This window comes from Festucalex cinctus, chromosome 9, assembly GCF_051991245.1.
Source record: "Festucalex cinctus isolate MCC-2025b chromosome 9, RoL_Fcin_1.0, whole genome shotgun sequence".
Classification (NCBI taxonomy): Eukaryota; Metazoa; Chordata; class Actinopteri; order Syngnathiformes; family Syngnathidae; genus Festucalex; species Festucalex cinctus.
In genome coordinates, this window is record NC_135419.1 from 16,721,052 (window position 1) to 16,748,447 (window position 27,396).

At 39.9% G+C, this 27,396-nt stretch overlaps 1 protein-coding gene across 1 annotated transcript; it reads right to left on the reverse strand.

Annotated features, from left to right (window-relative positions):
* Positions 1–6,141: 6,141 nt before the first annotated feature.
* Positions 6,142–26,658, reverse strand: npm1b (nucleophosmin 1b). Its single transcript, XM_077532349.1, has 11 exons — positions 26,570–26,658; positions 26,265–26,347; positions 25,745–25,864; positions 25,540–25,633; positions 23,391–23,482; positions 22,856–22,917; positions 22,718–22,778; positions 17,532–17,627; positions 11,288–11,383; positions 11,119–11,193; positions 6,142–8,024 (listed from the first exon to the last, which is right to left on the reverse strand). The coding sequence occupies exons 1-11, from the start codon at positions 26,616–26,618 to the stop codon at positions 7,971–7,973; spliced, it is 882 nt and encodes a 293-aa protein (XP_077388475.1). The 5' UTR covers positions 26,619–26,658; the 3' UTR covers positions 6,142–7,970.
* Positions 26,659–27,396: the final 738 nt, after the last annotated feature.

The window sequence follows — 27,396 nt, forward strand, 5'->3', positions numbered from 1 at the left end:
TTTTCCACCGTCCAGACAGATCAAAAGTAAGACGTCAGTGCCACTGGGGGCCGCCAAAGTGTAAACTTGGCAGGACATTTCAAAAAGGATGCTCCGCTTCTTTTTCGTTACCCCCCCAACACATCTGCACGTCTCAGTTTGAAGGGCAAACGGCAAGTTGCGTTCCAGTCCGCCGCATCATCATAACAACACTTAGCAGGCTTACAGTACTGACCACATGTCAGAGTCGCAGAATTATAATAAGCTAGTGGTAACACATGTTGACAACACCTGTTGATGGGCAGCCAGGTTTTTTTTCCCCCCCTCGAGACTCGACGCACAGATGTGTTGAAAAAAGACAATCAACCTTTACGTTAACAAAAAAAAAAAAAAAAAAAAAAAAAAAAAGGGACAATGTGCATGCCTGCAGACTTTACATATCCTCACCCTCTTATAGTAATTACCCAAGTCATTTTTTTTTATTTTGCAAAAAATATTTTTTATGCTTAAATCATGATGCAAATGGTTAAATTTTTTATCCTTCCCGAAAAAATCTGAAAAATGACTTTAGGCGATTATTTGAACTCATTCACTCCCAGCCATTTTCACTTGAAGCAATCCCTTTGATTTTGGCTGATTTTGCGATGCCCACAGAGTATTGCGTTCTACTGCGATAAAAACATGGACCCTACCAAAAGAACGACTAGAGCCTCTTCTTCCATCAGGAAAATAAAGTACATTTGTATCTGTTTCCGTTTTGTCGCAATTAGCATTCGAATATAAGTTTCTGTTGCAAACATGGCCCTGGCTAATCTCTTATACTCTGGTGCCACCTGGTGGCCGTTTTTTTTTTTTTTTTTAAATAACTACCATTGCTTTATGATGCTACCTCATCGTGTCAGAACCTGCATCAAAGCTTTCTGTATGCTCTATTATTTAAAAAAACAAACAAACGTGTAAACACGTTTTTGGGAGTGAAGGACAAAGTATTAAGAAACGTTTTTACACGTGTTTGGATTTGAATGAGTAAAGAAGGTGTCTAGCTCTAGCTTGAATGGGATTTATTACGGAAAATTGAGACATACTTGTGAATACAAATCGATGTTGTAGTCTGTCCACTAATCAAGTGTGAATTTCAACAACCGAGTTAAAAGTGTATCTCCAACGCGGTGTTACTCATTTGCTGGGTGCAAATCCATCTTACTTGATTCAACGTTGGAATAATCAATAGGATAATGGATCGCAAATCGATCTAAAATCTTCGCTCACGTTGTGAAATCACATCAGAGCTACAGCTTTTCGGTCTCAAAAGTGGAATTATAAAAATGCAGGCTGGGCCTTTGCGAGTAGAGGCATTCTGACAGTGCCGTTCGCATTCCCAAAAGACATTCTGAAAGAACAGAGTGGGATGAGATTGCATAATGCGCACCTTGGATTCATGGAAAAGAATGCCTGCTCTTTTGAGAAGCGCATGCTGACACATCCAGGACGTCTGAGGAGAAGCATGTGCACTGCGACGTTCTTGGCACGAGAGCGTTTTCCAGCCTAATTGATACTAGTTGCTACAAGCTGTGCTAACAATGGAGGTTCGATGTTTTCAATCCTCATCCAGTCCTCCACTTTGAGTCGCTACGTTTTTGGTAAATTGGAAGGTCATGAGGTTCAGTCAAGTGGGTCTCCAGTCAAAGTCCCCCCCCCCCCCCCCCCCCCCCCTCCGTCACTTGAATTCTTTGAATGTTTTCAATACTGTAAATAGAGTGTACAAGTACTCATTCAAGAAGCTATTCAAGCCTCAAACAAGTTCCAAGTGGGGATGCAAGTCATTAGTGACTCAAAACAATTAAAAGTTAATATAATTTTACAATATATGGCATCAAACTCAGCTTTGTTCGGTTTCAACACATTTTTTTTTGAACTTTTCAAATAGGGCTGTGCAATTAATCCAAATTCATTTATAATTTCAAATGATTACGCTCTACAATTACAAAAATCAGCATAATTGTAAAAGGAAGGTTATCAATACAAATTTTTGAGTTGTTTAAATGTATACATTTGCACCTTTTACTAATTTAATACATTTCGTTTCATCCAAAAGGAACTTGCATAATTAGTGTTTCAAAGAATTTTGTCTTTTTTACATTTAAACATTGTCTTGTTTTGTACCAAAAAAAAAAAAAAATCATCCTACTGCACTACAACTTCAAGTTTTTGCCACCATAAATAAATATATATTATTAAAGATATACTATATTATAAATTCTGTTTGATCCAAAAGGAACTTACATAATTATAGTATTTATATTTATTGAATCGACCTTAATATTTTTAAATTCTTAAACATTTTCTTGCTTTGTACCAAAAAATAATCGTTTGAATAATCGTGATTTCAATTATTGCAAAAATAATCTTTTTTTTTTTTTCTTCCCATAATCGATCGGACTTATTTTCAAACAAGCTTAAGTAATTGGCACAACCCTAATTTATTTTATTATTATTATTTTACACACATACTAAAACTATACTACAAACTATGATCCACAAAAAGTTTGGATCAACTCATCTTAATACCCTTAAATAAGCGGCTTACATTTGATTAAGAAAAAAAAAAAAAACTAATAAAACATGTTGCAACGCATGCTAAACTTCGGTCCTCCCCGACATACAAAACTTGTCTCTCAATTGAGATCTATCACCAATTACTAATTTCCTATTTGAGACCATTTTGGTCCTCCTTGACATACAAAACTTGTCTCTCAATTGAGATCTGTCATCAATTACTACTTTCCTATTTGAGGCCATTTTGTGGCATTTTAGGGTGTTAGCGTAACAGTCCAAAAATCACTGAGAACTTGTGAAAATTTTGGCCATTTCCAGGCATCATACTTCAACTCCTCACACAGAATTGATCGTAACATTGAAACGATGTATTCCCGTTATCCTTGCTATTGTTGTAGTCGTACCGCGGCTTAATTGCGGTTCCGCTCTCGAACTGTGCACGCCACACCACAAAGCGTGTGTCAGTACCTCCGGGCTGCTGAATTCCGAGCCGACCACAAGAAGGGAGGCGTGCGCCGGGTGCATTTCCACGTGCCTCTTGCACGATCACATCTCCGTTTTTTTCTTTGTTTTGTTTTTTTGGCGGGCGACGCCATGCGTCATCCCGCGGCTGCATCACTTCCTCATGGCTGGGGGGTAAAAGAGGTTTTTCAGCTGGGCCTTGCGAGTGAAGTAATGCCTTGACTCACACTTGAAGGTAATCAATTTGTTTCATGAAAAAAAAAAAAAAGGTCTGGACTTCAGTGCCATCCAGTGGTGGTGAAGCTTGAAGGCCTAATGGGAAAGATGGCTTCCAAATCATCATGAGGATTATCTTTGCTCAAGACAATGATTTAATAAACTGACCTCTTGATGAAATATGTCAAATCAGCAAATCTGCATACCTATTTCCAAGAGATAAAATTGTAACTTTAATGTTGGGATTCACTGAGGGACAACAAAAAACAATAATATATCAGTATTACAGCATTTTATTTCTCTCCCTTTATTTGGGCATGTTACAAGTTAGTTCATGAATCTGACCTGCTGACATCCATCACTGGTAGTCATGCAAGAAATGATCATCAATATTGAGCCAGAGAAGCTTTGCAGTGGAACCTCCAAAGTTGGTATTTTTCCACTACCATAATTCCATTTTGTCCCCCATAAGAAATGATGTTAACTCAGCTAGGCTCAAAATGTCACCGGTAGCTTTTTAACATTCCGAGCTGTCGTTGAGAACGTAACCACTGTATATAAAAACGAAATTAAACTAAAATCAAGTAAAAATACTCGCCCCCTTTAATTGGGTGGTTATTAAAATAATAATAATAATAAAAAATAAAAAGAAAAAGTCAACTGGGGTTAGCGCCAAAGTGTTGCAAAGAAGCAAGGCCTAAATATTTGCTATATTTAGCAACAATTTGTACCCAAAAAGCAACAAATCAGTGTGTTTTTGTGCTGTAATTGGAGGCTCCCTCCAGAGAAGGAGATGATAACATCTCAAGTCCAGACTGCAAATGAATGGTGCTTGCGTGGAGTTCAGACATTCATCCATCATCTCAACCACGTATACTGTACAATATTTACTTGGTTCATTCATTTCAGACTTAATGTGTGAGCAGGGAATCCATTTTCCAATCTAATTCGCAAAGCTATTTACTGTCCGCATAGAGTTGAAACACAGCACCACATTCATATTTTGTTTTGGCTTAAAAAAAAAAAAAAAAAAGTTGGATGTTCCACTGAACCACTATGAATTTCATATGCATTGATATATGCTGGATAAAAACAACAACAACAACAACAATGTAACAGCTTAATTGTATACTTATAACTCATTCAAACCCTAAAATGTGTAAATATATTTTTCAATCCTTTGTCCTTCATTCCCAAAAACGTATTTATACGTTTTTTGTTTTTTTTTAATGCAAGAGCATACAGAAGGCTTTGATGCAGCTTCTGACATGAAGAGGTGGCTTAAAGCAATGGAAGTTGCTACAAATATGACCATTAGGTGGCAGTAGAGTATAAGAGATCAGCCAGGGCCATGTTAAAACAAACTCTTTTTGCCAGTGTTTTCACCAGGAATGTGAATATTGCATTGATGAAACTTTCTGATGAAATTGCTGCAAAACGGAAACAGATATAAATATAGTATGTTTTTATAGCAATAGAACACAATATTCTGTGGGACTTGCAAAGTCAGTCAAATCCAGTAAAACAGCCGGGAGCGAAGAGGGTTACTTCAGTGAAAATGGCTAAGAGTGAATGAGTTAACAGTAAAAGTAAATTTAATTTGCTCAGGACAGTCAAATGCCCTCAATGAGGAATCTACAAGGATATTAAAAAAAACAACAAATAATGGCAAGCAACAATTGCAAAGGGATTTTCATGAGAACACAATAAAACAAAAATCAGATGCTGCAGCACAAGGACAGGTTGATTAGGCTATCATCAAACATTTTATTCAGCTGCACACAATCACTACTTTTAAGAAAAACAGTTCATTAAATTGAGAAAAGCAGGAAGTACATTATCCTTTCAGTCAACTATCGCAAAAAAAAAAAAAAAAAAAAAAAAAAAAAAAAGCCTAAAGTCAGACTTGGCTACTAAATCTACTTTAGAATTATGTAATTAAGAGGACTGCGATATTTATTTGATCAGATGAAGTATGTGATGATTAAGGGATTGACGCAAACCGTTAAAAGATGGCATCTGAGTGCCAACATTTGCCTCGTAAAAGATGTTATACAGCGCCATAAACACAAACACAGCGTAGATTGAGCGCACGCTTCAAGCCGTCGAGACGTTCACGAGTGCAAGCAATTAAAGCACCTTATGAGCTTTGTGTTTGCGGTGACATCATTCTTGCAACTCTCGTGTCATTCACTGATGAATACCTCATGATCGTGCGGTAGTAAACACGACCATCTCGCTTAATCATGGGATTCTCCCGTTAGCGGGTACGTTAAAATATATGGCGGACAAACTTGTAAATGTGCCGCTTTGACTAATGATGTTTTTTTTTTTTTTTTTGAAGTAAACACATCTGTGTTGGTTTTATAGAGCTCATATTGATATTATTTGATCATTTTGTCTCTCGCGCGATCAATGTTAAAAGTAATCCCCCGCGGAACCTGCTCGGAAAACAGTCTATTGTAAATGTTAAACTGGGAAGATGGACAATTAAGAAGCCACTTGCGGTGTTGCCAGATGTGTTTCAACACACAAGGATAATCGGACTGATTTTGAACCCCATTCCCCTTTTTCGAATCATAGGCAAGGAACCAGTAAAATTGATATGTCTCTGAAAGCTTATCCTGAGTGATTATCTTGCAGGATTTTCTGATTGGAGAAATTTCACCAAACAGCTCGCTGGAAGGAAATAATTTTTTTCCCTGCAGATAAGTCCACAAGAAAAAAATCACGAGAAGATTTTGAAACCACAATGTAGTTACGAGACAAGCTAACAGTCAGACTATGGTTAGCCTAGCTTAATCTATTCCGTCTTTGTATTTTTCCAGCAGTAAGAAGGCCCTGTGGCACCATGCTGCCTCTCAAAGGTCAGTCCTGGTAGTACATCATCAGCTATGGTTACGTGTGTTGTTAGTCAAGCACAGTAAGGACACACATGGCGATTTATTTTCTTGTTACAAATGCGTGTGGGAGTACACTGCAATCAAACAATTGGAACATCAGTGGACTACACTTCATGAAGCTATATGAGGTAAAGGCTAAATATGTTGATAAAAAGTATAGGAAAAAAAAAAAAAAGAATTCTGATCCACTGGCACCAGGTGTTCCTGGAAGAACATTTATAAAAAAAAAAAAAAAAGAAAAAAAAGTGGGTTCACACATGAAAAAGATAAAAAATAAAATAAAAAAAATAACTATGTAAGAGTTGCAGCAGAATGTTTGTTTCTAATCGGAATTCTGAACTGCAGGATCTGAACCGCGACTTTGGTGCAAACCCGAACTAAAAGCACACAAACTGTACAAGCATGTATAAAAATGTAAAGCAACAAAAACATGTCATTCACATAAAAATGTGGACGTATCTCAGTTTGGAACAAAGACATTTTAAAGGCACATTCTGCAATATTTCCTATCGCATTCTCGTGATTGCGTCCGACACGGACGGACGGACATGCGGCGTTTGGGAAATGCGGAGCTTCTGCAGTCAGTCTTCGGCGTAGCGCGCGAGCAAAGTGAGATGCCAACCTCAGCATGCACGCAATTAAACATCTCGGAGCACCTGAATGCAATAAATGTGACATCTGCAGGTGCTTTGCGTTTTTATAGCTACTGTTGTAGGATTTACACCCTTTCGTGTAGACTTCAAACTATTCAGCTTTTTCTGTCTTCGAAAATAAAAAAAATTTAAATACATTCACATGCGATTGGGCTTGTGGGGAAAAATGAACAAGTGAAATCTGTGTACATACTGATATCATATTAATTTCAGAGGAGGCATAACTGACTACCGTATTTCCTCAAATAGTGCCTGTTTCTCAAATACATTTCCCATCTACTTAAAACCAGGTACACATAATATATGTACATAATTGGACCAATTCTGAGCCCGATTCCCCATTATTATCAAAGTCACTAAAGACCTGATTATAATACAAATCACCAAAAAGATATTTTTGAGCGATTATCTTGTGGTGCGGGGGCTGACGATCTTAAATCATAAACATGTTTGATGATTACCGGTTTGGAAACTTCCTGAAGCTGACCCAAATACCGACGGCAGCAACTGCAATGTAGTAGCTGTTGTCTACACATCACACTGCTGTACCCATTTCAAGTGTGTTGCTAACCAAAACAGCAGAACCTACCATGACACGTAAACAAATTGCCGCACGTTGTATTACAGTATATTCATGCAGTCTTGTCTTACATCATATGGAGAACATCGATTAGCATTCTGCTAGCTTATTTGTATCATATTTATTTGGAGCAAACAAACGGCTACGGTCACTATTTATGGATAATACGCTACTGTATTGCACTACGAGTAGTATCTTGCGATTTCTGAAAACCAAGTGATAAAAAGAAATTAATAGAGCCTTCCCTAAATAAAACAAAGAACCATCCTTTTAACACGTCAAACGTCTTGATAAGGTGCTGAATGTAAAATGGGCAGGTGTCACGCGTGTTATACCGTAGCTGTTTATTTAACGCTGGAAAGTGCAGGTCTGAACTGGCCGCGCTGTCGCTTTGCTCGGCTTACAGGTGGTGCAGACTGACGAGATGGGGCGGCTTCCGCATGTAGCCGAAACCACTCTTACGATAAATGCGGCATTCGTCCGAATCCCGCGGAATTAGCGAAGTCAACACGGAAAAGAAGGTTACGCAGGAAATCTCGCCGACTGTGCCTTTAAAAATCGCCCGACGGATGCAAAAAAAACCCAAACAAACGAGGAAATGCGTTCAAAGCGCGAGGTCGTCTACTTCCTCTCCACCTTCAGCGTCTTCACGTAACCCCACAGGTCCGTGACCACCTGCGGCAGACGGGGAAGAAGGGTAGCAACAGAGAAAGAAAAGCGTGAGAGACATGACTCACTTTTCCCTGACATGTTTTTCGTGCGTCTCGGTGGTGGGACTTGAGATCGGGGCTGTCGGGGGAGCGACGAGGGCTTGGGTGGGGCCAGTAGTACATACCAGAGTATATGAGTAGGTGCTTCAGGTCTGACAAATCTCAGCGAGGGCTGATGAAACCAAAGCATTTCCACAGATGTTTCTCTACGCGGCGGGATCAACAAGCGCTTTCCCCACCCCACCGGGCCCTTGCTGCACTTGAAAGGGTTTTCACCTGCTCTCGACACTGCATGGCCAACATAACTCCACCCACACGCAAATGGCGAAGACTACATTTTAGCGTCGAGAATATGTCCTTCAAACTTACAATAAAATCTTCAAGACACGTTCATTTTTGACGGACCCCTCTGGAAGTTGGCCAAAACAGCTGTTTCAAACCAAAATGGCTGCTCTCCAGTTTTACCGGGTTTAATCAAACTTCATCATCAAACTTTTCTGCGGCACTTCGCCCACGCATTTTTTTTTTTTTTTATATAATCAATCTCTCTCTCTCTCTCTCTCTATATATATATATATATATATATATATATATATATATATATATATATATATATATAGAGAGAGAGAGAGAGAGAGAGAGAGAGAGAGAGAGAGATAGTTTAGATAGATAGATAGATTATATAAAAAAAAATGCGTGGGCGAAGCGTCGCAGAAAAGTTTGATGATAAAGTTTGATTAAACCCGGTAAAACTGGAGATGTATATATATATATATATATATATATATATATATATATATTAGGGGTGTTAAAAAAAATCAATTCGGCAATATATCGCGATACTACATCGCGCAATTCTCGAATCGATTCAATAGGCGGATGAATCGATGTTTTTTTTTGTGTGTGTGTGTGTGTGTGTGAATCGATTTTTAAACTTCCATTTTTAATGGAAAAATATTCAACAAAACGTCTGACTTCGGGTTAGGATTCACACCTTGAGCATGGAAGAATGTTATATGAACGGAACATTAAGCCTTAATATTTTATTTTAATGCCGTTCAAACATGAAACAGATTACAACCTCTATAAGACTGAAAAATTCAGAAAAATAAATAATACATTTTCATATAAATCTTACACTCTACAAGCTTACTGATTAGTATTTTCTAAATTTTAATGAAAAAAAATCGCAACAATCGACTTATAAATTTGTATCGGGATTAATCGGTATCGAATCGAATCGTGACCTGTGAATCGTGATACGAATCGAATCGTCAGGTACTAGGCAATTCACACCCCTAATATATATATATATATATATATATATATATATATATATATATATATATATATATATATATATATATATATATATTTTTTTTTTTATTATTTGCTGCCATACTCGAACAACATGCCATGAGAAACTAAAGTCTCACTTTTGCGCCAATCATCTGTCCAATACATGTGATTGAAATTCATTAGCAATCAGACAAAATCTCTCGTATAAATGGCCAGCATGGCTGTAAAACGGACACCAAGCTGAAACGATAATCGTTGTTTTCCTGGCTCTTTGAGCTCCTCATGATAGACATGCCTCCCAAATTTCCTGTGAAGTGCAACTGGCTTTAAAGGGCGGGATTTTCAGGTTGGGGAGTCTTTGAGTATGGGAAAGCCCTCAAAATAGTAATTTATGCTTCTTAAGAATAACAATGATGAAACGAAGCAATTTCAGGACCGTAAATAATAAATGTCCAAACAGTCCTGGATACACGACGACTATCTGACAAGTCTGCAGAAGTTTTAGAAGCTTCTTTGAGTGATTCATTTGCACACTGGCAAATGAAAGGCCGATGGGCTGTTGTTTTGCCACTAAAATGACAAGCAAGAAAGTGGTGAAAAAGATTTAAAGTTTTCTGCATTGAGCTGGTCAAAGGCCTTGAATGTGAACGTGAGACTGGTACCATCCCGCATACCACCAGTCCCTTCATTAAGGCTACAAAAGACACTCGCCACTAAATCACTGGGAAAGAGTCGGATTTGGCAGGTGTACTCCCGTTCCGCCTCAACGCGGGCTGGGCCGGGCCCACCGACACAAATATATAATTCAAAGAGAACGCGGCGTCCTGGAGAGATGTGTGCGTGAGGCCGAGTGGCGAGCATAATGCATGTCAACCGTGCGAGGAACAATGGCGCATTCCTGTGAATCCATCATGGCGAAGAGCTCTTAAGGCTTCAAATGAAGCCGAAGGGCTCTTGACCCTGCGACTGCCAAGAGTCCGAGCAAAACTGGCCGGCCAAGCTAGCAATGGTGCGGCAGCAGGACCTTGAATGGCACCAAGGATTCACAACATTTCCTGGAAAATTACACACACGGCTTCCAACTGCTGTCATATTTGATGAAACACAAGACTTCAGCATATCTTGAGAGACATGAGCGTGGGAATATTAAAAACACAACTTCTTTTATACTTTTTGGGGTGGAGGGAACCCTTGCGGGGGAGAACTTTTTCAAAGGACCTCAACTCCAATTACTGCTGGTCGGAAGTCGGATACATCCGAGTTGTTTTTTTCCAGTCCCAACCTGAAATTACGACGCAACTTTTTTTTTTTTCTTTTTTTTTTGGTAGCTAGCGGCTTCAAACGACCGATTTCAATGATTCGCAGTAATGTTGTGTCCTACTCGGGACATTTCTTGTGACACTTAACATATTTCCCACCTTTTAACGAAAACGCTCTCCGAAAATCAAGCTCTCTACATTCATTTGTTATGGGATGTTCGCCCTCCGGGAGGCGCCGCGGGAGCTAACCAGTGATGTCAACTGGAAGGGTCTATAAAAGTCACTCAAAACTTGTGGCTATTCATCGAACACAAGAACAAAAAATACACTACATATGGTGTGAGGCTAAAAATGTAAAAAAAAAAAATCAAATCAATAAAAAAAAAGGAGGCTCTGAAGGTAAGAAAGAATTTTGTCTCAGTTGGCTCTGGGTTCTAAACCCATGTGCGATCAGTAAATACATCACTAAACAAATATATCCAATGTGCCCCAGTTACTTACTTGTTTGTCTGAGATTTTAAAGGAACTCTTGACAAAGTTCTCAAACTTCTGCTCCGTCTTGGGCAGCGGTCTCCCCTGATGCGAGAAGACCGTAAATCAGACAGTCGGCCGAGCGGCAGACACTCAATTAAGAGCGGCAATCTGCGAGGATGAGAACAGCGGGCTGTACCTCTTTGGCTGCCGTCAACAACTTGGTCTTTATCTCGGCCAAAGACGGAGATTTAGACTGGCCGGCCTGCGCTTTGTCTTTTCCTGGAACAGGTGTCTGGAAAAGAAAAATATATTGTCCAGATAAGACGGGCTGATTGGGGATGTCAAATGGAGATTTACGGAGCTGGAGATTCAAAAGATTACATATTAGAGCAATATTTCTTCTTTATTTCTATACCATCTGACCTGCGTATGGTGTATAAGATGGAGGACTTTCTAAGTGGTGATGGATTGATATTATGAGCATCGCAGAGCAGAGCAGCTTGAGCCGCAGCCCCAATCGTGACCTATTTAGTCTGGCCTGTGTTTATAGCCTTGGCATGAGTACGCAGCTGGACGGAGATAAAAGAATGACATGGGACGACAAAAAGTACCCTAATTACAACAACTTTTTTATTTTTTTGTACATGTTTTAATACATCAGGTACAAATTAATACTTGCGAGTCGGGGAGGGCGAGTCTTGTCGTTCCACTTGTTGAAATTTCCATCAATGGCAAATCCACCGAAATGAAAGACACGTGCCACAGAGCAACATGTGTGTTTGACTATGTTTTTGGTTATTTTTTTAAAGAGATGTCTTTTTTTCTGTTCAATACCTTGAATCTTTGCTGATCGCATGGACACCATTAAAAGGAATAAAAACTGCGACATTCGCAGTCCAACAAATGCGTCCACACACACACATACACAAGTGGATGTTACACAAGCCAGCGTGCTTGTCCCTGCATGCTACGGCAGTGTGGAATCCAAAGAAATTGCAGGGTTTCATCGATAGCCAAAGACAAAAGCAAGCAGAAGCAAAACGAGACTCGTGGAAGACGTCTCAAGCGCCGTCGAGGCCGGTCATGTTGTCCTTTGGGTTCCGCTTCTGCGGATCGTGGTCACAGATGATCGGTGTTAAACGCCTAAAAGATATTTTACAGTCCACTATGATGTGATGAAAGTCGAGACAGTCTCGATTAATCGATGATGTCATTGATTTTTTTTTTTCTCAGCACAGTACAATGGACCAGTTTCACGAAAAAGACATTCCGAAGGATCGCTTTTTTTTACTCATTCACTTGCAGCCATTTTCACTGAAGCAACCGCCTTCGCTCCCGGCTGTTTTACTACATTTTGACTGATTTTGCAAGGCCCACAGAATATTGTGTTCCATTGCTATAAAAATGTGGAACCTACCAAAAGAAAGATTAAAGTCTCTTCTTTCATCAGGAAAAATAAGGATTTTTGCATCAGTTTCTGTTTTGCAGCAATTAGCATTGCGTTTCATCATTATTCACAAATCTGCTTTGAATTGTGGGGAAACAGCTTGTTTTCATCATGGCCCTGGTTGATCTCTTATACTCTCCTGCCACCCGCTGGCCGTTTTTTGTAATTACTACCATTTTTTTCACCCAATCTCTGCAGTTGAGAGGCTGCATCAAAGTCTTATGTATGCTCTGGCATAAAAAACAAACATAAAATATGTCTTTATAAATATGCCGATACGAGCCTTATTTTAAGGTATCAATATTTGTAATGGTAGCTGATACCAGTTTCGGCCACCCTCTAGTGGGCATTTTACAATCAGGATCTAGAAATTAGAGGAATAGAAAAACAGCCATTAATTTAATGAATTTTTTAGAAAAAATACTATATTACTAGTGGTATAGGTTTCTAGTATCTGTGACTACTCAAGAGTTGAGTATCAGTATCATTCTGAAAACAAGTGGTATTGAACATCGCTACTCACAATTAAGAAAAAAATAACTTCCATTGTGTTAGCTTGAGTGTTTTGTGATGATCAAATGTAAAGCAGGTCACACATTGAACCAAATGTTGTTGCTGTTCATATAGTGATTTATTGTTTTTAACATAAACAATTAAAACTATTGTTTCTTATTTAACAAATTAATTTAATTATAAAGTAAATCTGTCTTTGTGTTGCATTCAACTCATAGAGGATGTTTTAATCTGCTATTGGGATTTGCTTGAGAAGAAAACTCTTTAAATGGTGCCGTCTTGCTCGGTCCAAGACATTTTTCTGTCATTTTTAGAGCCAGAGCTGAGAGTGCAAACACCTGATTTCGTTCTCATCCCACTTGACAGCACGTGGACCGTATGAAGAAATATGCTGAATTTGATCAAAGTGTGCAGGATAGCAACCGAAGCTTAACAGGGAGATCCAATGTCAGACTTGGTTCTCCTGAACTCTGCGCTGTAAAATGATATAAAAACGTCACGTCATTTGTTCAAGACAGCACAATGTCTGTCTGTGAAAATTCAGGCAAGTCACTCAGCACGTGTTGAATGAAAACATGGACTCATCTCGGGATCATATTTTTAAGATTAGTCTATGTTTTAAAAAATATTGTCATCTGTCGCCTTCTCCGTGAGACCTGTATTTTACAGCGTACATCAAAAGGTTGAAATAAAAAAGGGGGGAAAAAAAACTTGGCGCACATGCACCCCACACTACAGACAAAGAGCACATATGCTGCTGGCTGCTGGCCAGCCAAAATCCACTACATTTATTATTTACAGGCAGCTTCTCCGCATAAGCCGGCACCAAAAAGGCCAGCTGCGGACCTGAAACAGCTGATAAACACACCAGCTTTTTCATCTGGCCCAGACGCTGATTACAGATGCCACAAGACATGGAACTTAATCACAAGCACACTCTCATTTTGACGCAATCTGTCGTCTTCAATCCAAAGCAAACACGTGTTTTTGCAACACCTTTGCTCATCAAGTTGGCCCCAAGGGGGGAGCTGCTCGACGATGAGAGCTCCGCAAAAGCCGCAATGTCTTGAAGAGATCTGGCTCGACATGACCAAGCAACCACAATCACCGATAAGTAGTGAGTTAAGTCAACTCTGGTTCTCTTAATCTAGCTTGTGAGCGTTTTCACGTAGGCTTCAATCAACAACAACAGTCCACAATCCTTCACAAATAGGAGGCGAATAGCAACTGAAGCAAGAATTGCTGGTATTCAATATCCATTAAGTCATACAGTAATGCAATTAATTCAGGGGTACATATATATATATAATTTTTTTTATCAATAAACAGTGATGAGCAATTGAGCATGCATTATTTTTGTTCACTTGGTGTTGCTGTCCTCACGTTCTACTGTAGTACATGTGCCTGGTTTAAAAAGTGGTGCCTGGCCTGGTGAGTGACATGGGTGTCGGCGAATGACATTGCAGGAGTTTATGAGTTGTGGCCTGAGTCACATCGTGTATGGATTTGCTCATCATTTTCTGACAATTTGTTCAATAAAGAGATTTAAGGTTGAGATTTTGCTTTAACCCGTTTTACAATTGAATTATTCAATTATTTTAGCCCCACCAAACACTGTTTAAGTATCAAAATAATTTATCCTTCAACTTGGTATGGACAACAAGGATGGAAATATTAAAACGACATAAAAATACAGGCGCTCATATATCAGGTTCCCACTAAAGTCATGATGCGGTGCTTTATATTAATACAATAAAGTCAACAACATAAATGTTGCACAAAACCAACTTAGTACTACAAGTTACCCGTTGCAAATTCTGTTTCCTAGTGCAGGTGCAGACCAAGATTATTTTAGTCAACTAAAACCAATGGAAAAAGTAAAACTCAAATCCCCAAAAACTATTTTGTTAAAGAAATAAAAACGAAAACGCTTTTTAAAAAACAAAAACTAACTGAAACTACATTTTATGTTTACAAAACTAACTAAAATTATAGGAAAAATTGGTAATTAATTTAATGCATGAGCCTTGGGGGATGATTTTAAATGTGATTTTAAGTAGATTTATTTTAATATTAACTGGAATAAGGGCATTTGAAAGTATGTCACACAGAAGTGATGTCATCTAGCAGTGGCCAATAGAAAAGCACCTTCAGATGACGTCGCTCCCATGGTGTTTTTTGAATATTGTGCACAAGTAATACACTTTTTTTTTTTTTACTCAAACTAATACTGAAACTAACTAAAACTAAGCATTTATTAAATAACTAAAACTAATAAAAACAGAACAGAAACACCCTGAAAATGAATTCAAACTAACTCAATTCAAAACAAAACAGAAAACAAAATAAAAACAAACTAAAATGAAAAAAAAATTCCCAAACTATAATAACCCTGGTGCAGACTCGTCCTTTTGTCACAATGATGTCATGTAATGTTTCTGGATACGGGGGTCATGTATGTCACTCAATGGGTTGGTCTTTTTGAAGGTTCTCATGCACATTAGTTCCATTCTGACGAGTCATACCCACATAAAAAAAATAAAAATCTTTACACTTAATGCTATCCAGATAGGCACCTGTTTTAACACATGTCAATCAGCTGCTCAAAACAATGACTCATCCTCTGGGATAAGTCTGAGCAAAGTGGTTAACAACTTTACAACTCTGACGTCTGCTTTAAGGCATAACTTCTCCAAAACTCATCAATCTAAAGAAAACCAGCTGGAAGATAAATGGACTTGGGATCGGCGCGACTTTGTTGATTCTCATGACAAGCCCGGTTACGCAAGAAGGTGCAGCGACACGCTGGGCTGCGAGAGGTGCGAACTGCAGTACTGGCAGCAGATCTGACGAGGCAATCTAATGACCAGTCACCTGCGTTTAGGAGAGAGGAAAAAAGAAAAAGAAAAAAAAAAAAAAAAAACAGACATCCACACCCTCTTCCTCGCTCCTTGGGGGCATCTGGAAGCGCAAGCTGCACTAGACATCAAACGTTGGTAATGAGAGCAATTGGGAGAAGGTGTGTCCAGGAAGCGAGGGGTGTGAAGAGCTTGTCAAGAGGAGAACAGTTGTTGGCTTACAAGAGAGGCGACGCAAATACAAACCGGTCAGACAGTATCGGCACTCGGCAGCCTGTCTGCTAATCCCTGGAGGATTTCGAAGAGTGTCCATCGGAAACAGCCTTGAAAATATGTTTGTTGTTGAAGGTCCCGGAGATATTTCAACAACCACCATAAACGAGCCGCTAAAAAAAAACAAAATGGCAGACTTCCCCTGAGTCTTTTTGGGCATGGACTCTTGTGACAGTTCTGTAGCTCTAATCAAGAGAGACGTGAAAATAGGTTAAGAGGAAACAAAAGAATCCGGGGGGTCCTGCCAGAAACCTCTATCAAACACGGGGCAGCATGGATCAGTGGTATGGTGGTCGTCTCCCAACCCAGAGATTGTGGGTTCGATCCCATGCCATTTGTAACCACGTCGAAGTATCCTTGAGCAAGATACTAAACGCCCAATTGCTCCTGATGCTGCATCATCAGGAGGTGGGTATAATGTGTAGTCAAATTGTAAAGCGCTTTGAGGGCCTTGTAAGGTGGAAAAGCGCGATGTAAATGAAGTGCCATATACCATTTACCAAACATACAATTTCATCACGACAATCATGCCTGCAAAATTTTGTCAGTAGTTGAGCAGATCCAACCTGGCCGATGATGGAATCGGAATTACTACATTCTCATCAACTGTAGATCCCAAAAACTGTCGTCCATGTGTCTGGTATATGTCGTTCAAATTTGGTAACAATTGGGAAGAGTCTCGAGGCACAGCAGTTCTGGGGTAAAGTTCCTGAAGTGCAAATATTCCCTCACACCTTGGGAGTTATGTTCCTCGTGTTTCACACAAATCACAACCTTTCCCGGGGTCAGATAAGCAGCAATTGGTCTGGGTGGATTGTCTTTGTGGTCAACCGCCTTATCTTGGTTCCTGTCAAAGCCATTTGATCAAATGCTACGCCAAACGTGCGGAGAAGCCAGCCAATTTGTATTCTCCTGGTGTCGCATGTTGCCGTGCGGATCGGCGGGGGGCATCAAAAGGTGGTTGCAACCCAAGACGGAGGGGTCAAGACACGGGGTCACGGGTTTAAACCTTGCCCCGGGAAACCATTTTAGAGGTCAGGTGTGTTTGCTTAAGAGACAGGCAGAGTTCAAGATTTGGGCTTTGAGAGGCAGCCGCCCAAGACATTCCACCATCGAAATTTGCTATCAGGTAGAGCTAATTACAAATGTGCTAATCACATTCCAGAACACAAGGAAGGCAGAAATTTAAAAAAAAAAAAACATCATCCAGTCTATTTGGAATTAGTTGAATGGAAGCAGGTGGTCATTAAGAAATGTCTGAAAGTTGGAAATACTGTAGTGCATGACGACTTTTTGCTCATTAAGTTCACCAGTCAAAGCTGTAAGACAGGAATACTGTCCTTATGTACCTTGTTTTGTGGCTTAGCCCCCGATCCTGATGGTTTTGGCGCAGGGCCATTTTGTTTCATCGGAGTTTTGTTAGCCTTCTTTGATATTTCCGGGCCCTATGGGGGAAAAAGGAAAAAAAAATCTGAATGAACAAACTCTGGAGAATTATTCTACAAAAGACAACACAAATTAGTACAACTTTCTATAAATAAGACACCTGAGTTCCCTCTCTAACATGCCAGAGGCCTTCCAATGAGGTTCCTATTGATAGAATTCACCTGCGCGATTATCTAACAACCCACATTTCCTGAACAAACCAAACCTTTCCTCGCCTCGGAGCGGGTTTGCAAGTGTAATTGCCCGTGTTGACATAACGACTACAAGCCCATTATGCGTGTCATTTCCCGAAGCGATACCTCTGGAAAGATCAAGTGACGGCCGGCATTTACGAGACGTTCTCAACATGACGAGATGAGAACCGCGGAAAAAAAACGCTTCAGTCATGACAACAGACCTGTCATGTTTCAATATTGACGAGAGAACAACGCATGCTGTAAACGAGGTGCGGTACCGGCAAAAAGATTGCAACACCGCCAAAATTGTAAACTCTGTGTTTATAATGCTTAACCTAGCGTTATATGTTTGAGATCACTTCTGTATTCCAAAAAGAAATGTCATATTGTGTAAACGCTTTTTACACTTGACCAATTAGGTGTTCCTTGTCGAAAAGCAAATTGCTAGCATCACACACAAGCACATTGCAAGCTAAGCGTACGAACATTGATACACAACTGACGCTCAGAAATAAAGCTTTTGATCATTGCAATATTAAGTAGTAAAGTAATAAAATGTGCATATTCATAACAAGTGAGTCATGCATTTGGGCCCACCCTGTACATTTAAGGCCACCTCAATCAAACTGAAAACCTCCCAATCAATTAAGAACAATTTATCAATGCTATTTAAAGGCAGGGCCTTCAGTTTTCACTCAGGAAAATGCACTTCATAAATACAGGATGCATAGCCATGAATTCCTTCTCAATTTACACCTCTGGGCTTCTGTTTCTGTGGACATAAAGTTGTAACAACTTTATGTCCACAGAAACGTCCCGCTGTTGACAAAACAAACACAAAATGTCAAAATACAGGCTGGGGGGTGGAGGTTTAGGAAAAAATCACCACCACACATTAACAGAAGCCCAGAGGTGTCGATTGAGAAGGAATTCATGGCTATATATCCTGTATTTATATAGTGCATTTTCCTTTGCAGAAGGTCGATTTCAGGATTAAATTGTAATTTTTAAGGATGAATAATTGGAAAATCAAACTTTTTAGGGATCAAATCACAGATTGATAAGATAAATAACATTTACATGAAGAAAGACATCTGCATCATTCACTAATCTCCTCCATCTAGTGCTGTGGACTAGATGTGTGAAGATGTGGCGGAAGGGGAAGGCAACAGAAGAACTCAACAGGTGACAGACGCGCGCGCTCAGCTGTCATCTGACCCCGAGGCCAGGATCGGCGCTCATGTCGCAGGTATGCGCATCTGCCCCGCTTTGATCTTTCGCCCTGGCATTGTTTCTCGCTCGACCCGCGTGCTTTTGTCAAAATGCGGAGAAATCGCAGGCCGAAATTGGGCTGCTATACACACACACAAACACACACGCACACATATGCACTTGAAAGTGATTGCGGAGACACGCAAAACGTGTTCAAAGGCGAGGGCCAGGTGCAGGGCTAAAATGGCACGAGAGACTTTTAAACAAAAAAGAGAACAATCATATTAACAGTGGGATGACAGAGGGATGAAGATATGCAGGCTTGCACACACACAACAAAAAAACAAGTACTGCATGTGTGCAAAGTAATCCGACCTTGTGTTAGGACAACAAACATCTACAGTGGTACCTACAAAAGTGCAACAATTTGGAGTTTGGAACAATACAAAAAAAGTCAAAAGTTTGGAGTTCAAACCATCATCACATGTGATGTCAGAAAATCCCGCGAGACTTCAAGCTCAGGAAGTGGAGCGGATGAGGTACATGCATGAGTGCGTGTCAAGGTACTTATCTGTGGCCCCTGCATGATGGAGGCGCTAACCTCCGGCAACCACACAAGGACAAAACAGAACTAATTCCTGTACACACAATTGGTGGTAGTACACGTTCGTAAAATTGGATGGATGGATGGGACCATTTACTTTGTAATATGTATTGGACTGTATGAATCTATCTATCTATCTATCTATCTATCTATCTATCTGGACCAAAAAATATCAAGTGTTGTATATTGTTTCATAGAATTTACGAAAGCGTACTGCCAATTGTACATACTTACCCCGGGTTTTCACAGGTTGCGGTTGCGGTGCGGTTGCGGTGCGGTCCGGCGACGCAAGCAATTAGATTCCATTCATTCGAATGGTGCAGTTTACACCGCTTGCGGGTGCGTTGCGTGTCGACTGCGGAAGGCCTGCGGCGTGCTGCAGGCCTTCCGCAAGGATAGCCCTATTTTCTATTTTTGCCGGACGCCGCAGCGGTAGGCCTCCAGCAAATGGCAAGCTAGCACAAAACACATCGAGCGGGACAGGAAGACCGAGGCAGTTTCAAAATAAATTTCCGGTTACCTTTCAGAATAAAACACTCGCCAGCTCCTATTTCGCAAGTTTTTCAGCAAAACGTGACGTGGGCGTCGCCGGGCCATGTGCTCATTCACGGTTTAGACACCAGCGAACATGGACGAGGAGAGGTTTATATTGGAGGTGGAAAACCACAAAATAATATATGACACGGCACATCCTTTTTATAAGGACTGTAATGTATTGTGAGTTTGATGTTCGCGATTGCTTGTTGTGCCCGTCTCGCTTGCCGTACTGAGCGGCAGCCGGACGCGGAAGACAGAAATAAAGAGTGGACCCGCACTGACCCGACTCTCGTTATTAATATACTTTACAAGGACAACCAAAAAAAAGGATGCTGCGTGGAATCTCATTGCAGAAGAAGAAGAAAAAGTTAAATCAAAATAAGTCCACCTCTCTTTCTGCTTCTCTGTTGAGCACAGACATTCTGTATGTTTGTCGTTGTGAAATGCCACATGATCGCGCGCGCGCGGTCCCGCGAGACACGTTGGGAAGTGGGCGGCGACGGAGCTGCCGGACCGCAGCTGTGCGGAGCCGGTGTGGATTGACAAAAAAATTTACCCGTCCGGAGCACGCAGTCAAGACGCACCGCACCGCAACCGCACCGCAACCGCATCCGGTGAAAACCCGGGGTTATATGTCCTTGTGTGGTTGCCATAGATTAGTCCAACAAGATGGCTGACCTGCCACGGAAGCGCACCTCAGATCATGCCGGGGTCACAGATAGCACCTTGACAGTGCCCACCAAGGTTTGCTACATAACAAGCATCATGACAATATGGTCTGATAAATTGCACATTTACACTGTATTTGTTTTTAAATATATGGCTTTATTTAGGGTGCATGCCCGGGCGGAGGGTGTGCGTCAACTGAGGCGGGATGTTGAAGGGGGTGTGTCGCTTTCTTATTTCTAGAAAAACAAGTAGAATGGTTAAAATACACCTATTTCATCTAGAAAACGTCATTTTAAAAAGGAATATTTTTTCCAATGTGCAGTCTTGAAGGGTGTAGCTGTCAAAGAACGTATGCAACATTTGTTATTGTTTACTCCAAGTGTAATTTAAAATTAAATTAAAAAAAGAAGCTAAATATAACAAAACACAAAAAGTAAAAACAGTGCCTTTTGTATGTTTTAGGGTGTAGTGCCAATGTTGACGAGGATGTGTCGCTTAACCAGTTTAAGAAACGCTGTATTACACAACTTCACTGCTTATACAAGTCATAAATAAAAGATGAAATATTACATTTTTTGGAACTCAAAAAATTTTTTTTTTTGTTTTTTATTTATTTACATTTTTAGGTTTGTTTGCGATTATATAAATAAAAAAAGGTTAAATATAACTTGTTTTCCTAAAAAAACAAAACAAAAAAACAAAAAAGTCTGCTTAAAAATATTGGGAAAAGCTGAAAATATGAAATATGTACTTAAAAACAGTTTATGCATTAAAAATAACAGGCTTTTCCAATTTCATATGAATAAATATTATAAATAAGGTAAAATATAACATGTAAAACTGAATTTTTTTAAGGGGGGGGGTGCATGTTTAAAAAACAAAACAAAAACAAAAATCCCCTAAGTGTGAGTTTTAATTTAATACCTTGGAAGTTACTGCGATTGGCTGGCAACCAATTCAGGGTGTACCCCGCCTACTGCCAAAGCCAGCTGAGATAGGCTCCAGCACCCCCCACGACCCTTGTGAGGAATAAGCGGTCATGGATGGATGGATACCTTGGAAGTCAATCGGTGTTCAGCTTTGGAGGTTCCATTGCAACTTGCTGGTATAAATTAATCTGCACCTACTGCAAAAACCGGTATGTAAGAATAATGCATGCGTGTGCATGTGGGTGTGAGTGTAGTCATGAAATAGTGCCGTCCTGCTGGTGAGACAGTGAGAATTGCCGTAGATTACAGAGGAGAAATCCGATCATTACGCCACGCGAACCCTGTGTTTTACTCTGCGAAAACAGGTGGGCGCAAGAGTGAACAGGATGAAAACGTTCCATGTTTTTTGACTCGTACAGGGCAAAAAAAAATAAATGTGGCCGGTCAGTGGGTGCAGTGGTGGTAGGCGGAGCTGCAGGAAAATGTTGCCACAGGACACATACAGTCTGTGGGAGTTTGAATGAAGCTGGAAACAAGACGACTGGAGGAAGAAATGCTTTTGTGTGCAAGCTTCTGCCTACGCTGACACCAAGTGGACAAGTGAGGACTAACAGTCCATTTTACACATTTGGCTTTTTGTGATCAGATGAGTTCTATAACCAAATATAAAAACATACTTTCAATTGAAATACATTTATTTTATAAAGGCCAAATTAACATGTAATGAACTAATCACAAACTTTGGACATTTGTCTTTTATGCAAGTTCTTCTTCCTGCCATCGCAACAACTTGTTTCTTCAGAGTGAGTCTGCATGATTTTGGAATGAAATTATTCATCATTTGATTAATCGTTGCATCCCTTATAATAATTTACATAATCCCTAAATGTAGTCCGTATTAATGACAGAATGCAACCAATCCATAATGATAAATTCATTTGAAATCCACGACGAAATCTTACTTTTTTTGTGGTCTTCTGGGGCGTGACTTCATTTTCGTCACTCTCCTCATCCTCATCATCGCTACAAAATAACAAAAGATTATATAATGCGTCAGACTGATGAGATTGACAGGAAAATTATCATCATTTTCAACGTACTCTTCATCGTCGTCATCATCTTCCTCATCACTGTCTTCGTCAGAATCCATTTTGAACTTTTTCTGCAAAAACAAAAAAAAAACAACGAATGAAAAGATGCAAACATTGATGAGCGGTTTTGCACACCTTGAAATATTTTATATGGATGCAACATTTTATTTGAAATGGCTCATCTGGAACAGCTCAATGTGGCAAAACAAGTATACTGTAATACATATTTGACACAATTCTGAAAAAAAAAAAAAAAACAGCCAAAGATTTAGCTGTATGCAATCGAAGAAACCATAAACTGTTTATACAGGGTAGATGTGGTGATAATTAGACTGATTTTGAGCCTGATCCCCTTTCCCGATCCATGTCCAAAATAGTCCGATTATCAGGGCTCCATATTATCCTGTGTATGTTAGAGTGATTTTTTCCACAATTGATGATTGATTTCTCAGTGGCTAGGAAGCACTGGGTTAAGAGTTTAGATCTTTAGCTCAATTTTCATGAGGAGCCACTGAAAGAAATAAAACCAAATTGAGAGCACTACCTGTGAAACCTTCTTCCCAAACATCAGGCCAGCAGGACGTTTCACCGGCGATGTGTTGTGTTCTTCCTCTTCATTGTCTGAATCTTTCACACCTTATGAAAAACACAACAACAACCACAAGTTGGCTTATACTCAGATTTACATCCCTATCTATCCACCTATTTTCTATCGCATCTGTACTCATCAAGTTCACAGGTGTGCTTGGAGCCTAACCCTGCTGACACAACGCACATAATAGACAAAATCACTATTCACTAAGGGTGTCACGATTTCGATTTTTTATCGAAATCGATCGAAATTACGTCACGATTTCGAGCATCGAAATAGAAGAGAGGACACACGATTCGATGCCCCCCCCGCGCCCGCCGCCACCGCCGCCACCGCCGCCACCGCTACCTCCCAGGAAAGCAAATGAGACGCAGCCATTCAGCTACTAGCTAACGGCACTTGTTAGCTGACTTCTCCTGCAGTCATGATGGCAAGCGCGGACAGACACAGCAATGGTGCTTCAAGCCGCTCCCGCTTCTCTCGTCACCAGTTTGGAAACATTTTGCGTTCCCGGTGAGTTATGTCGACAACGTTCACGTTGTCGATAAAAAGACCACAGTTGCAAGATATGCTATGTGCGCGTACTGTACTCGGCCACGGTGTTACGCCCGGCTCGTCAAGGGGAAGGGAAGTAACACAATAACAGAAAATATAGAGTAGATAAACACGGGTCGACTTTAACATCTGAGTAGTTTTAATTGAAATTTCAGGCAGGGGTTTGACAAGGGAGTGAAAGTGGAAGGTGAACAAATAATAACCGCATTTGACAGAACTGACAGAACGGAGGAGAAACAATAACCAATAGGGGTATAATACACGGATACACAATAGCGTCGCGCTGGCACAGTCGTCCAATCGGAGTGTCGCGCTGGCACAGTCGTCCAATCGGAGTGTCGCGCTGGCACAGTCCTCCAATCAGAGTGTCGCGCTGGCGCATTCAAACTGAAGTACCATTATACGGGCACCAGCCGACACAAACACACACATACATACTAGGGGAGCGGAGCCGGCGGCGGGCCCGAGCCGCCAGCCTATAACAACGGGAAACACGACAAACATGACGGGACATTTACGCAGGCATCACAAAGATTTAGATTTATCAAATTCAACTAGAAGTGGGAAAACAACGGTCCAACCAACTATTTCATCCTCATTTACAGTGAAACTTCCACACACTTCAGCTCGCGCGAAACGCCAGATCCATAGGTCTATTTATAGCAGCAGACCTGCAGCCTTGGAAAACGCTGGATTCAAACATTTAATTAGTGTACTTGAACCACGCTACAGTATGCCCAGCAACTGTAAATGTTGGGATATAGTTTGTTCAGGCTGTATTTGTTCCATGACTTTGGATACAATATATTTTTTGTTGTTGTTGCACATTGCACATTATTTTAAGAGGAACGCACAGCACACTGTTGTAACCAAAAACAGTCAATAGATGGCAGGCACCCACTGTGACTTTTTGTTTTTGTTTTTTTATTTTTTATTTTACACTTCAGTAAGAACAAGACGGTTAACTTTATATTGTAAATAAATTCTTTGAATTTGATCATTCCTGCCTAATGTCAATTATCATATATTACATAAATTTACACAAAAATAATATGGAAATTGCATCACCTATATGTAGCCGATCTTTTGAAATAAGATTTACTGTACAATGAATAGAACCAATGATCATAGACTAGCCTTAGCCTACAGAAGCATATGCCTCTGTGTTATAAAGTGGGGGAGCGAAAAAAAAAATAAAAAAAAAATCGAAAAAAAAATCGAATCGTGACCCCAAAATCGAAATTTAAATCGAATCGTGGAGTTGGCGAATCGTGACACCCCTACTATTCACACTCACTGAGATAATCTTGTTCTTTTTTCCCCCTGTCAAGAACTTCTTGACATGTCAATTGTTACATTTTGTCCCTAAAACAAAATAAAAAGCTACAACTGGTAAACTTTTAACACGTGGAGCATGACACACACTACTGTATTTAGTTCGTCTGACCAAAAAGCATAACAACTAGATGTTGAATTTCATCATTTCAGTTATATCTTTTAAAACGGCACAAAGAATATTGAAAAGGGTCAACTTGTGAATACTCACTGACAAAATGCTGGCCGCTAATGTGAACCGGTCCAGAACCTGACAGGAGACGTAATGTGACCGGCGGCGTGATTTCAAATCCACCTAAACCCATCTAGGAAATTAAGAAGACATACATGCATATTAAATTTGCATAATAGGATTCAGCACACACAGGAAAACGCATGCCAAACGTTTAATTTTCTTTGGACTGGTGTTGACTCACAGAGGGCAAGACGGACGGCTTCAGAACAACCAACGGTACTTTGGTGGCCTTTCCATCGTAAGTGAGGGCCTCTACTTCCACCATGTGGAACTTGTCCTCGGCCTCGGCTCCCAGGCAAGCCTGAAAAAGCGTAAAAGCATAAAATACAATTCACCATTATTATGCCATTTTTAGCCCCTCTTATGGAGTTTGTCATTGTGTGTTAGCATTAGCCGAGTGATATGTTCCTTTGCATCTAAATTAGGCAAGGCAAGGCAAAGTAGCTGAAATAGATTCCATCTTACTCAATGAAGATACTGGAAGTGCAACAAGTCTCATTTAAAATGCAGTAAATTGTTTCCTATGCAAATAGGTGCGTTAACCACGACCACGTTTCAACAATAAAGATGGCAGAATCGCGCCAGTCGAGATAAGTTGGCGTCAATTCAGTAGTGTGCCTGTGTCTGCACAGTGCTTTGACTTGTTTTGTTGTTATTGTAAAACTTATGAGGCTAGGCTACTCGTTTTAAGGATGCCTTACCGCTTTGAGGGACAGTTGTTGTTCCGTTTCATCGTCGTCGACGTCAACTTTGTACTCCCGTTTGTCCGATTTAAGGGTACAACCTGGAGATAAACATTGGACATATAACGAATGCTAACTACAAGTCAACAAAAACGTGGAGTAACTAACTTGAGGTACGTATATTTCCCGGCTAGCTAACAATAGAGCACAATCAGAGCGATTAAATGAGCGTCACCGTATATAAGCGTCTTTCAGCTAAACATATTATGTGCGTCAGACGAAAATGCGACACAAATGATTGATTGTTGAAGGCAAGAGCTCACCGAATAAATACATTTGCGGTCTGTTCATGTCTGAAATATCGCCCTCCATCTTTATTGTTGTGTGTGATGTGGGGGGTTTACTTCCGTAGGTCGCTCTGACGGACGCGTCGCCGAGCCAATCGAGAGGTAGGAGCGGGCGCGTGACACCAACGGCATGAGCCAATGGAATCGAAGTAGAGGCGGGACAAAGGATTGGGATTTCGACTGTGGATGAACGCTAGAGAGAGCTGTCGTAAAGTGGATCGAGGTAAAAAAATAAAATAAATAAATAAATAAATAAATAAATAAATACATTAATAATAATAATAATAATAATAATAATAATAATAATAATAATAATAATAATAATAAAAATAATAATAATACTAAATAAATAAATAAATAAATATTTTTTTAAAGTACAATTTATAAAATGTAATAAATGAAATAAAATGAAATTGTATTATCAGCAAAGTTAAATTAGCTAATGATAAAAACTAAAATAAAAAACTTGTATGCTATTTTTGTTTTAGAATATACCGACTTTTTTTTTTTTTTTTTAAAGTGCGCAAGCTTGTTTTAAAGTTGATACACGAAAATGCATTCATCTCGAACCATTCTTGTCTCTGACAATCATGTCATAAAAATCTCTGAATATCTTGTTTCTCCAAGTCTGTTTCATCATCATCATCATCATCATTATACTTCACCTTTCCCCCATGGGGCAGTTAAGTTGTCTGTTTCTTTTTTTTTTTTTTTTTCCACATTACATGAACTCCATTTACCTCATCTACAAAGGACTTGTGCATTTTCAAAATCAAACGTGGCCCTTGAGCACAAATGTTTGC